We start from the raw sequence: 14,011 nt of genomic DNA on the forward strand, positions 1-14,011 counted from the left end.
TGAGAGGCATTGATCGTGTGGATAGTCAGAGGCTTTTTCCCAGGGCTGAAATGGCTGCCACGAGAGGGCACAGGTTTAAGGTGCTTGGAAGTAGGTTCAGAGGAGATGTCAGGGGTAGGTTTTTTACACAGAGAGTGGTGAGTACATGGAATGGGCTGCCGGTGGCGATGGTGGAGGCGGAAATGAAAGGGTCTTTTAAGAGACTCCTGGATAGGTACATGGCGTTTACAAAAATAGAGGGCTATGGATAACCTTAGGTAATTTCTAAGTAAGTATATGTTCAGCACAGCATTGTGGACTGTTATGTTTCTATGTTTCTACCAAGCATCAAAGGCAGTTATTTTCAGCATCAGGTTTACTATCACTGACATGTGTCATGGAATTTGAAGTTTTCTGGCTGCAGTACAGTGCAAAACAAATATTGCTATAAAGGTGGAATTTTGAAAATAATTCATCAGTGCAAAGAGGAATAGAACATTTTTCTATCATCAACATGTATCTCTAAGAGCTTCTTAAATGTCCCAAATGTGTCTGTCTCTACCACCACCTCTGCCATGGTATTCCTCGCACACACCACTCTGTACAAAGAAGTTACCTCTGACATTCCCCCCTATACTTTTCTCCAATCACCTTCAAATTCTGCCCTGGGAAAAAGTCTCTGGCTATCTATTCTATCTCTGCCTCTGTCAAGACATTCTCCTTCACTCCACAGAGAAAATCTTTGGTTCCTTCAACTTCTCTTCATGCCCTTTAGTCCAGGAAGCATCCTGGTAAATTTGCTCAGCGCCCTCTCTAAAGCTTCCACATCCTTCCTATGAAGAGACAATTTATAGAGCTGTAACATTACCTTGTAATTCTTGAATTCAATCCCCCAACACGATATTCCTCTGTTCCTCCACTTTGCCAAGAATCCTACCATTAACCCTGCATTCTGCCTTCAAAAATGAACTTCCAAAATGAATTACTTTTCACTTTTCTGGGTTGAATTCCTTCTGCCACTTCTCAACCCATCTTGGCACCCTTTTATTTATTTATTGCTATACAGCACAGAATAGGCCCTCCTGGCTCTTCAAGCCGTGGCACTCAGCAAACCCTGATTTAATCCTAGCCAAATGACCATTTAACCTATCTCTTCGGACTGTTGGAGGAAACCAGAGCACCCGGAGGAGACCCACACAGTCATGGGGAGAATGTAACCACTACGCTACCCTACGCTACCATGCCACATCTTGTCCCTCTGCAACCTGCAACAACCCTCCACACTATCCACAACTTCACTAGCCTTGGTGTCAAGCCACAACCCCACCAACTTCCATGTCAAAATAGTGAGGTAGTATTTATGGGTCTTCAGTCTCCTGTACCTTCTCCGATAGTAGTAGTGAGAAGAGGCCATTTCTCAATGGTGAAGGTCCATAATGATGGATGTTGCCTTCTCCAGGCACTGTCTTTTAAAGACGTTCTTGATGGTAGGAGGGTTGTGCCTGTGATAGAACTGGCTGAGTTTACAACCCCCTACAGTCTCTTTTGATCTTGGGCATTGGAGTCTCCACACCATACGATGATGCAACTCGTCAGAATTCTCTCCACCAAATATCATTACTGAAGAACATTACTTGTGGGCATCATTACTAAAACAAGGCTGAGGTTAAATTGCTACTGTGGGAGTTGATCTCTTGTTTTGGGGTTCTTTATTCAGATGTTTGGGTTACTAATTCTGATAAGTTAAGCATTGGTCCAACACTCTGTCCATTCATTTCTTTTGTCTTTTGTCGTGATGTTTTGATGTTAAGGCAGTCACTCTTACCTTGCCTCTGTCATTATGCTGTTTTATAAATGCTTGGACCATGACTATTATCAGCTCTCCAAACACCATGATTTGTTTTTAAGATAAATTGTAACTTCATAGTAATCATTATTGAGTTGAATTGAATTGACTTTATTTCTTACATCCTTCATCTACATGAGGAGTAGAAATCTTTACGTCGTCTCGATGTGCAATGTGCAATTGTAGCAATTTGTAATAAATAGCATGTATGACAGGACAGTCAATATAACATCGAAATACAACTGTATCAGTGTGAATTGATCAATCTGATGGCCTGGTGGAAGAAGCTGTTAATAATATTATTAATATTTTCTACTTCTATCAGATTATTTAATTAGTTGATTTGTTATGTTGGGGTTTGATCCTTATCTCTGGATCATTGGATCTCTGCCTAGAATAAAAACAGAAAATGCTGGCAACACTCAGCAGGCCAGGCAGTAACAATGAAAAAGGAACTGTTAATGTTCTTAGTTCTCGTGAAGAACCTCACATCTTAAAGCATTAACTCAGATATCCCACCCTGCAAAAGCTCATTTCAGGGAGGTAGCACCTCCCCCCCCCCCCCCCCCGGGTCGACCTCCAAGGGTGTATGTAATACATTGTTCAGTGATTTTGTCTAATCTGTAAACCAAGTTGGGTATATGCAGAAAATGTGACATTAAAATATGTACTTATATTATCATGGAGTCATTTTTTATTATATTACAACTTTAAGGAAGTCTACAGGGAGTTTGGCCTCATCACGTAGGACATCAATAGAGTAGCTCCTTAGCTAGAGCAGCTAGCCAGCTAGTTTAAATAACGTTAGCTATGCTAATGAACAAATGACACCTGTTAAACTCACCTCAACCTGTCTTTTACATTTTAACTCACCACGGGCAGTAGAACAGTCACTGTTGAAAACAGTGCAGCGAGCAACACTGTCATTATTTTTGAGGTGGCCTGTAAAGTCCGCCCGCAGAGAAAACTGATAGGTCTACTTAGCATGAAGAGAGACCAACCAGGATGCTCCCTCTCGTTCTCGCTTCCTCTCTCCCTCTCCCCCTCAAAAAAATCGATTTCCAGGATATTGTATATAATTTGCGGGTGTCAGGGAGCCACTATCAATATGCAGGAGGCTCCCAGAACTTCTGGGAGAAGTGGGATATCTGTAACTGTTTCTCTTTATGTTGACGCTGCCTGACTTGCGGGCTTTTCCATATTTTCCTGTCTTTATGTCAGATTTCCAACATCTACATTAGATTTCAGAATGGTTTCTGAGGGTAAGAATCTTAATGAATGGGAAGAAATAAATTATGACTTTAAACTAAAATTTCTTCTCCTCATAGATGCAGTGCCTGGAGATCTTCCAATGGCTTGTGAGAGTCAAACTCTACCACCAGCAAACATGCTGGATATAATGGCTGGGTACGAGTCCATACCCACAGGTGGAGGTAAGTGAGTAGTGGCTGTTAAAGGGTTAATTGGAAATCAATTACAACAGTCAGTGTAACTTTTATGATCCCTCAATGTCAACAAGTAGTAATGTTATCTAAGAAGGGAAATTCTTCTTTTCTTCACAGAGGAAATATATCTACCTCCCCCTGTTTATCCAGCATACAATCCAGAGGGTGGCCAACCACAGTCTGATCAGCAATGGAGGTGAGGTCTGGATAAAAAAAATAAGAAAATGCTAGCACCACACAGGAAGTCAAGAAAGATGTGGAGATGGAAGCACAGCTAATGGGGAAGATTTTTCCTCCTGGTCTTAAAATGGATGCCAGATTTTTTTCATGAACATCCTGGAATCCATTGCTGGGTGCAGGGTCGTGTCAGTTGTCAAAGTCATTCTGTGGGTGGTTGGACAGATACCCTGTGTTTCACTGGCCCAGGCTGATGAACTGGAGGGCACCTCTGTGCAAACACACCCAGATCCATGCCTGAATAAATGATTGGTACAGGGCAACTTGGCAGTCTGAGGGTCAGTGGAAGTTCTGCCTCAGCAGTTCATATTGATCGAAGCTGTGCACGTGCTTTGGAGTTTAGTTTTATTTGTCACGTGTACATCAAAGCACACAGTAAGCTCTGTCATTTGTGTCAACAACCAGCAGAGTCCGAGGATATGTAGCCTGCAAGTGTTGCTGTGTTTCCCCAACTAACCCTAATCCATACACCTTTAAAATGTGGGAGGAAAATGGACCATACAGAGGAAAGCCATGCTGTCACAGGGAGAATGTAGCAGCAGTTGAACCCGGATCACTGGTGCTGTAAAACGTTATGCTAAATGCTGCACCACTGTACCGCCCATGTTAGCTAGCACAGAGCTTACTGACTATTGAACCTAAATGGCTTACATGGGTGTTGCCCATTCCCTTTCATTGCTCAGCATATCCTGCCACTACACGTTGCCTTATCGGTGTGATTCGCTTCAACCACTCTACAGTAAGTGGCAACACCTAATTACCACTGAAAAGGTGGTGATGAGTGTTCTGGTGATGGTGATTGGGGAGTATCCCCACAGCTGACCAGATGGTAGCAGGCAAGTCAATCAGATCCAGATTTACTTATCACATGTACTGCACATACAGTGTTAACAACTAACTCACCCGAGGATGCACTGGGGCAGCTCGTAAGACAACACACATTTTGGAGCTGACATAGCATGCCTACATTGTTCAGCCAAATGACACCGAACGCAACAAGCAATAAAGCAACGAGAACAAATCAAGCTCCTGTCATTTCTCCCACTCACACGCATGGACAGTTCTCCAATTCCAGGGCAGGTGTCCAGGCTTTGTTGAAGCTTTAGTGAACAGCCAGAGGGAGTTAGGCCCAGGACACTGAGGAACACCTAGAGTGATGCCCTAGTTACTTATTACCCTACAACCATCAGGCTCCTGAACCGGTGTGGATAACTTCACTCAACTCAACTCTGAAAGGATTCCACAACTTATCAACTGCCTTTCAGGGACTCTACGTTCATCTTCTCAGTGTTATATTTTTTTTATTTGCCGTTTGTCTTCTTTTGCATGTTGGTTGTCAGTCTTTGTTTATATATAGTTTTTCATAAATTCTAATTGTATTTCTTTATTTTCCTATAAATACTACTAGGAAATGAATCAAGGTCGTATATGGGGACATATACGCATTTAGATGATAAATTTACTTTAATATTGACTTTGACTGGGGCTGTGGTAATTGACCTCCAAGAACCATAACCATTTTTCTTTGTGCAAATAATGATTTCAACCACTGGAGTGTTTCCCTTTGATGCTCATTGACTACTCCATCATGTTAAGGCAAGTTTGTCAATACAGTGAGATACAGGTACAATGAAAACTCAAAGCAGCAGCACAGGTTTACATAGGTACTGATAATGCACAGAACATAAATTATGTATAAATTTATGTTTTACATATAATTACAATAAATGAGAAGACAGTGGAGAAAAAGAGTATGCGAAACAAGACATTAATTTTTTAAAAAACTCTGGCGGAGACAAGTTCATGGTAGTGGAAGAGGTGGTCTGTAATGCTCCGTTGCTGAGAGAGGATTTGAGTTGTATAGGGTTCTTCAGGAAACTGATGGCTGTAAGAAAGTAGCCGTTCTTGCACCTGGTTGTGTGGAACTTCACACTTCTATACATCCTGCCTAATGGTAGCAGCAAGAAGAGGCCTGACCCAGATGATGGAGATCTTTGATGCTAGAGGCTGCCTTCTTGAAGCAGCTCTTCATGTCGATGCTGTCAATAGTGGAGAGGATAGACTAGACTGCGTTCCCTACCCTCTGCAGCTTCTTGCATTCACCCACTTTTAAAGTCAAGTCAAGTCACTTTTTATTGTCATTTCGACCATAACTGCTGGTACAGTACACAGTAAAAATGAGACAACGTTTTTCAGGACCATGGTGCTACATGGAACAGTAGAAAAACTACACTGAACTACGTGAAAACACAGAAAAAACTACACTAGACTACAGACCTACCCAGGACTGCATAAAGTGCACAAAACAGTGCAGGCATTACAACAAATAATAAACAAGACAATAGGCACAGTAGAGGGTAGTAAGTTGGAGTCAGTCCAGACTCTGGGTATTGAGGAGTCTGCTGGCTTAAGGGAAGAAACTGTTACATAGTCTGGTCGTGAGAGCTCGAATGCTTCGGAGCCTTTTCCCAGATGGCAGGAGGGAGAAGAGTTTGTATGAGGGGTGTGTGGGGTCCTCCATAATGCTGTTTGCTTTGAGGATGCAGCGTGTAGTGTAAATGTCTGTGATGGCGGGAAGAGAGACCTCGATGATCTTCTCAGCTGACCTCACTATCCGCTGCAGGGTCTTGCGATCAGAGATGGTGCAATTTCTGAACCAGACAGTGATACAGCTGCTCAGGATGCTCTCAATACAACCCCTGTAGAATGTGATGAGGATGGGGGTGGGAGATGGACTTTCCTCAGCCTTCGCAGAAAGTAGAGACGCTGCTGGGCTTTCTTTGCTATGGAGCTGGTGTTGAGGGACCGAGTGAGATTCTCCGTCAGGTGAACACCAAGAAATTTGGTGCTCTTAACAATCTCTACCGAGGAGCCGTTGATGTTCAGCGGGGAGTGGTCGCTCTGTGCCCTCCTGAAGTTAACAACCATCTCTTTTGTTTTGTTCACATTCAGAGACAGGTTGTTGGCTCTGCACCAGTCCGTTAGCCGCTGCACCTCCTCTCTGTATGGTGACTCGTTGTTCTTGCTGATGAGACCCACCACAGTCGTGTCATCGGCGAACTTGATGATGTGGTTCGAGCTGTGTGTTGCAGCACAGTCATGGGTCAGCAGAGTGAACAGCAGTGGACTGAGCACACAGCCCTGGGGAGCCCCCGTGCTCAGTGTGATGGTGTTGGAGATGCTGCTCCCGATCCGGACTGACTGAGGTCTCCCATTCAGGAAGTGTAGGATCCAGTTGCAGAGGGAGGTGTTCAGGCCCAGTAGGCTCAGCTTTCCAATCAGTTTCTGAGGGATGATTGTGTTGAATGCTGAACTGAAGTCTATGAACAGCATTTGAACATATGTGTCTTTTTTGTCCTGGTGGGTTAGGGCCAGGTGGAGGGTGATGGCAATGGCATTGTTTGTTGAGTGGTTGGGATGGTACGCAAACTGCAGGGGGTCCAGTGAGGGGGGCAGCAGGGTCTTGAAGTGCCTCATGACGAGCCATGCTATAATACAACCAGTCAGGATACTTGCACAGTGCATCTGTAGAAATTAGTTAGAGTATTTGCAGACATGCCAAATCTCTTGAGCTTCTAAGAAATTCTGTCATCCAAATCATTGAATATAACGTGAAAAGAAGTGGTCCCATAATATTTTTAAAAGAGATTTAAGTGTAAAATTCCTTGTGAGGATTCTGCCACGTTTCTTTTTGCAGGTGTTTAACAGAAATGCTTCATTTAACATCCTTCCTTCTCATTTGCAACCATTTAAAATCCTAGTTTGTTAGCAACTTTCTACGTTGTCAGTAACTATTTCCATAGATCGTTGAGACATTGGTGAATGAACAGGAAAACACAATGCTCTTTGTGTCATTTTTCTCCCAGCCTTCCCTCCATCACTGAGGATGTAGCCAGGCAAGCATTGGTCAAGTATGCATCAGAGCATGTGACCTACAGCAGCCGTCCTGCTGAAGAAATGGTCTTCAAAGAATTGAAACCGTACAACATGTACCGGGTAAGTACTCACCTCTCAATGATGGTTTAAAATTCTTTTTGGCTATTCGTCGTTAGTTGTTCTGAGTAACCTTGTCCTTCCCTTACCTCGAGCTATGCAACATGGATAATAAATGAATTTATTCTGCATTCTTGAACTCCCGTCGATGTGGTCCTGCCATGCTGATGGCAGATGAAGCCCAGGACTCTCGCTCAATAGCAATAAAGGAGCAGGTTGTCCAGTCTAAATGGTCACTTGGAGACAGAGTCTCTGCACCCACTGCCCTTACTGTTTTAAATGAGTCTTCATGGATTTACCAGCCTTAGGGAGTGGATACCTTGCCTGAGGAAAATGTTAGAAGAAGGGTGGAAGCTGAGTGTAGAATATAGAACATTACAGCGCTGTACAGGGCCTTCGGTCCATGATGTTGTGCTAACCTTTCAACCTCCTCCAAGATCAATTTAACCCTTCCCCCTACATAGCCCTCTATATTTCATTAGTCTATGTGTCTCTCTAAAAGTTTCTTAAACGTCCCTAATATATCTGCTTTTCCCACCACCCTTGGCAGTGTGTTCCACACACCAACCACTCTCTGTGTAGAAAACTTACCGCTGACATCCCCCGTACTTCTCCCAAAGTCAAGGTGATTGAAGGAAAATATACGGAGGGGGGTTGTCCTAATGTGATTAAGTCTCTGGCTATCCACTCAATTTATGCCTGTCATCCTCTGCTCTAAAGTAAAAAGTCCAAGTTTGCTCGGTGTATCTTCTTAAGAAATGCTTTGTAATCCAGCCAGCATCCTGGTCACTCTCCTCTGCACCTTTTCTAGATCTTCCACATTCTTTCTATAATGAGGTGACCAGAACTGAACACAATATATAATGTGTAGTCAAACCATGGTTTTATGGAACTGTAACATTACCTCATTGCTCTTAAATTCAGTGCCCTGGCAAATGAAGACCAACACCCCATACGCCTTCTTAAAATCCCTACCAACTTGCACAGCAACATTGATGGAGGAGATATGGTAGGAAATGCCCGTGACTTTGCTGTAAAACTTTTCTAAAAATGTTAGCTGCCACTGAGGCAGTAGCTAACTAATAATTTTGAGAAGTTATCCACTTGGCAAGAGAGCTTTTCCTTGGGATTCACAAGTTCTGCTTCAAATTACTGGTGCATCAATCCCTAAGGAAAATACTGCAAATGGTGAAAAGCCAAAATATAAAAGAAAGTATTGGAGATGCACAACAGGTCGGTCAATATCTGGAGAGAAGCAAAGATGCCATTCCAAGTCAAAGAATTTCCTTAGAATCTGCTGAGTATTTCCAATACTTTGTGCTGCATTCCTGGCATATTATATAGATTCTCTCTGCAATCTCAGAACTAAATACTCATGACACTGAACTAAAAGTAATTCAATATTTCTTGAGGCACACAACATTGCTGATGCAATGCAGACAGTCTGTTGGAGGAACTCATTGGGTTTAGCCAGATGGTGGTAAACCTGTCGAATTCATTGCCACAGACCACTGTGGAGGCCAAGTCATTGGGTATACTTAAAGCCATGGTTGATAGCGTTACGAACCCCGTAACTGGGTGTCTTACCAGCAAAGAGAGGAGTGTCCGTTGAAGTCTGATGATACTATTTTTAACAGTATTTATTAGTAAAAATACACAAAAATAATATCAATGCAAATATACAGATAATATACGTCATCAAAACTAAACCTAAAAGTGCGGTTATAATAATAATCAATAAGAAATCATCTCTATCGTTGTCTAGGGGATAATGAATTGTCCAATGGAAATATAAAGTTCAGTTCAGTTCATACAGGCTGCAGTCGTTGCTGATCACCGTGTGGCAATTGTTGGAGAGAGAGAGAGAGAGAAACTTGCCGACTTTCCTTGTTACGATCTTGATCCGTATCCATCCTTTAGCTAGACCGTTCCGTGGAGGACTCGTCACCCAGGCAAGGGTGGACACACACACAAGCCCCCACCGGTCTCATAGCGTTTCTCCTGGTGCTTCTGAGGGGTGTTCCCCAGACCCTACTTTTATCCTCACTCACGGGGTCTCAGATGTCAGTCAGGTTGGGATGATGCAATCCCTCAACCAGACCACTCTGGTTGCCCCCTGAGGGGTTTCAATAAATAGTACAGTATTCATTACACAATTTCTCCTTCAAGAGACAAAAGCAGTAATCTCTCTCTTTGTCAACAGGAGACATTCCACCTTGTGTATTCTGCGTTGTCTATAACAACTGCCTTTGCTGTTATCCTGTGTCTCTCTCATCTCCCTTGATAACAGCATCGGAATAGTAGCAATTTGCGATTCTCCAAAAGGAGGGGGCGACTTTGCACCCTTCGGCCCATCAGAGTTGCTCCACATTCGTAACAATAGGTTCTTGATTAGTCAGGACGTCAAAAGTTACAAGGAAAAGGAAGAAGAATGGGGGTGAGAGGGATAATAAACCAACCATGAAGGAATGGCAGAGCAGACTTGATGGGCTGAATAGCCTAATTGTGTACCTATGCTTTTTGGTCTTAGAACAGCATTTATGTAAAGGTGAAATTGTTGGCATTTTGTGTTGAAATTCTGATCAAGACAGAGTGAAGATTACTCAACTCACGGAGTTCCTCCAGCAGAATGTTTGTTGCTGTATATTTCTTGACCTTTAATACGGCAAATATTCTGACATTACAAAGTTAATAAATTCGTTCACTGTATTTAATAATTCATTTAACTTTAATTCCAGTATCGCCTTCAGAGCTTCACTGAATCTCGATCACCTGAATGGAAAAGTGAGCCTTATGCCGGTGAGTTTGTCAATTCTAATCTCTGCTTAAACAAGCTGTATGTTTGCAGCAACAGTGAACTATAGACTAATACCATTCTTAACTCTTCAACAACTCTGTTAAGCAGTCTCATGTCTGGCACTTCAAGAAAGGCCTTCCGAAAATCCAAGTACATAATATCCACCAATTATCCTTTGTCTATCCTGCTTGTTATTTCTTCAAAGAGTTCCAACAGATTTGTCAGGCAAGATTTTTTCCTTAAGGAAACCATGCTGACTTTGCCCTATTTTACCATGTGCCTCCAGTACCCCAAAACCTCATCCTTTACAATCAACTCCAACATCTTCCCAACCACTGAGGTCTAGCTGCCTGGCCTATAATTTTCTTTCTTCTGCTTCCCTTCATTCTTGAGGAGTGGAGTGACATTTGCAATTTTCCAGACCTCCAGAACCATGCCAGATCTGCTGATTGCTGAAAGATCATTACTAATGCTTCTGTAATCTCTTAACCTACCTCTTTTAGACCATCAGGTTCAGGTAACTAATCTACTGTCAGACATTTCAGTTTTCCAAGCATCATCATCTCTCTAGTAATAGCAACTGCACTCACTTCTTCCCCTGGACATTCATGACCTTGCACCATACTGCTCGTGTCTTCCACAGTGAAAACTGATGCAAAGTACACATTCAGTTAATCCATCAGTTCCTTGTCTCCTGTTACTATCACTCCAGTGTAATTTTCCAGCAGTCTAATATCTACACTTGTCTCTTTTATTCCTCATGTATATGAAATAACTATTTGGTATCATTTTTGATATTATTGGCCAGTTTACTTTCATATTTCTTCTTTTATCCTCTTATGGTTTTAATTTGCCGTCAGTTGGTTTTTAAAAATTTCCCAGTCCTCTAACTTCCCACTGATCTTAGCTTATTATGTGTTCTCTCTTTTGTTTCTATGTTGGCTTTGACTTCCCTTGTCAGCCACAGATGCGTCATCCTGCCTTTTCAATACTTCCTCTTCTTAGGGATGTATCAATCCTGTGGTTTCCAATTGCTCCGAGAAACTCCAGCCATTGCGGCTGTTATCCCTGTTAATGTCCACTTCCAATCAGCTTTGGTCAGCTCCCTCTCTCAAGCCTCTGTAATTTCCTTTCCTCCACTGTAATACTGATACATCTGACTTCAGCTTCTCCCTCTCAAACTGCAGAGTGAATTTGGCCAGGTGACTGACCTTTCAGTGGGTGGACAGTTGGGGAACAGTGACCACAGCTCCTTAACTTTCAGGATAGCTGTAGATCAGGATAGGTATGGTCCATGTGAGAGTTTTAAATTGGAATAGGGCAAATTACGAGGGCATTGGGCTGAAACTAAGAAGCATTATCTGGGAAAAGGTTTTCCCTGGCAAGTCCACATCAGACATGTGGGGGGTGTTTATAGGTCAATTGCAGAGTACAGGAAAGGTATGTTCCTGTTAGAAGGAATGAAGGGATTGAAAGATGAGAGAACCTTGGATGTCCAGAGGGTGCTAAATTTAGTCAAGAAGAAAAAGTATGCAAAGCTTCAGAAGCTAGGATCAAAAAAAGCAGATGAGGATTATAAATAAAAGAACTAAAGAAGGGAATTAGGAAAGCCAGGAACAACCATGAAAAGTCCTTGGAAAGTAAGATTAAGGTGAATCCCAAGGCATTCTGTACAGACATCAAAAATAAGAGGATAACTAGGGAGAGGGTGCAACTGCTTAAGGATAAAAGGAGAAATATTGGATGAAGCTTGGATGCAGAGAAAGTGAGTGAGGTACTTAAAGAGTATTTTTCTTCCGTGGTTACTAATGAAAAGGATCTGGAGGGCTAGGGGATCAGTGCCGGGTGTATAAATACGTTAATTCATTTAGCGGTCAAGGAGGAGGATGTTTTAGGCCTCCTAAGGAGTATTAATGTTTCTAAAGTCCCCAGGACCTGATGGGATTTACCCCAGGTTATTGAAGGTGGCAAGAGATGAGATTGCTGGACCCTTGACCAGTATCTTTCTGTCCTCTCTAGTCACAGGCGAAGTCCTGGAGAACTGGCACGTGGTTAATCTTATACCTCTGTTTGAGGAGGGAACAAGGGAAAATCCTGGGAATTATGGACCAGTGACTCTCATGTTAATTTCATGGAAATTGCTGGAGAATATTCTTAGGGATAGGATATATGAGCATTTGTAACCCCACGGTCTAATTAAGGAGAGCCAGCATGATTTTGTATGTGGCAGGTCACGCCTTACCAACTTGACTGAGTTTTTTGACAAGCCGACGAGAGAGATTGATGAGAGTAAGGCAGTGGATGTTGCCTACATGGATTTTAATAAGGCATTTGACCAAGTCCCTCATGAGAGGCTAATCCAGAAGATTACGATGTATGGGCTCCGTGACGAATTAGCTGTTAGGATTCAGAACTGGCTGGCGCACAGAAAACAGGGTAATGTTTGAATGGACTAATTAAAGCTGTAATTAGTGGAGTTTGGCAGGGATTTGTGCTGGGACCACTGCTGTTAGCGATGTATATAAATAACCTGGGCGAAAATGTAGATGTGAGGGTTAGTAATTTTCTGGATGATACCACAATTGGTGGAGTTGTAGGTAGTATAGTAGACTGGCAAAGAATACAGCATGGTGTAGATCAGTTGCAGATATGGGCTGAGAAATGGCAAATGGAGTTTAACCCAGATAAATGGGAGGTGTTGCACCTCAGTAGAGCAAATGCAAGGAGACAGTACACAGTTAAGGGCAAGATCCTTAACAGTGTTGATGAGCAGAGAGATCTTGGGATCCAACTTCATAGCTCCATTGAAAGGGGCCTCACAGGTCGGTAAAGTAGTTAAGGTGGCTTATGGAATTCTTGCTTTTAATAGTCGAGACATTGTGTTCAAAAGTTAGGAGTTTATGTTGAAACTTTATATAACTTTGGTTAGGCCTCATCTGGAGGATTGCTTACAGTTCCTGTTGCCCCACTCTAGGAAGGATGTCAAGGCTTTGGAAAGGATGCAGAAGGGGTTTAGCAGGATGCTGCCTGGTTTAGAGGGCATGTGCTATCATGAGAGGCTGGACAAATCTGGGTTGATTTCTCTGGAGCGTCAGAGGCTGAGGGGAGATCTGATAGAGGTTGACAAGATTATGAGAGGCATGGATAATGAGGACAAAGAGTGTCTGTTTCCTAGGGTTGAAATGACTAATACCAGACGGCATGCATTGAGGATTAGGGGAGGTAGGTTCAAGGAGTAGATGCCTGGAATGTGTTGCCTGGGATGGTGGTAGAGGCAAATACATTCAAGGCTTTTAAGAGATGTTTCAATAGACACATGGATGTAAGGAAAATGGACGGATTTAGACATAGTGTAGGTAGGAGGAGTTAATGTTAGGGTGATTTTGATTTGCTTTTTAGCTGGTTCAGCACAATCTGTGGGCCAGATAGCCTATTCCTGTGCAGTAATGTTTTATGTTCTATGTTCAAAGAATTCTATCTCTGTTTCCTGAGGGCTCCATTACATTAAGATCGCTAATCATATCCCGTTCATTGCACAATACCCAATCAAGAAAGGCAGATCCCTGAGTGGGCTCAACCACAAACTAATCCAAAAGCCATCTCAGAAACATTCTACAAATTTTCTCTCTTGGAATCCAGCATCAGCTTGATTTTCTCAATCTATTTGCAATTTGAAATCCTCCATGTCTAGTGGAATATTACATTTTTGACCAT

The 14,011-nt window shown here is 42.6% G+C and overlaps 1 protein-coding gene across 1 annotated transcript in view; it reads left to right on the forward strand.

Annotated features, from left to right (window-relative positions):
- LOC140741922 (protein SSUH2 homolog) overlaps positions 1 to 14,011 on the forward strand; it is a 65,705-nt gene that overhangs the window by 16,503 nt on the left and 35,191 nt on the right. The window contains exons 2-5 of the mRNA XM_073072491.1: positions 3,154 to 3,258; positions 3,388 to 3,466; positions 7,374 to 7,503; positions 10,239 to 10,299. Coding sequence (XP_072928592.1) covers positions 3,154 to 3,258; positions 3,388 to 3,466; positions 7,374 to 7,503; positions 10,239 to 10,299 — 375 coding nt within the window. The remainder of the gene's footprint in view (positions 1 to 3,153; positions 3,259 to 3,387; positions 3,467 to 7,373; positions 7,504 to 10,238; positions 10,300 to 14,011) is intronic.

The sequence above is a fragment of the Hemitrygon akajei genome, chromosome 19 (assembly GCF_048418815.1).
Source record: "Hemitrygon akajei chromosome 19, sHemAka1.3, whole genome shotgun sequence".
Taxonomy (NCBI): Eukaryota; Metazoa; Chordata; class Chondrichthyes; order Myliobatiformes; family Dasyatidae; genus Hemitrygon; species Hemitrygon akajei.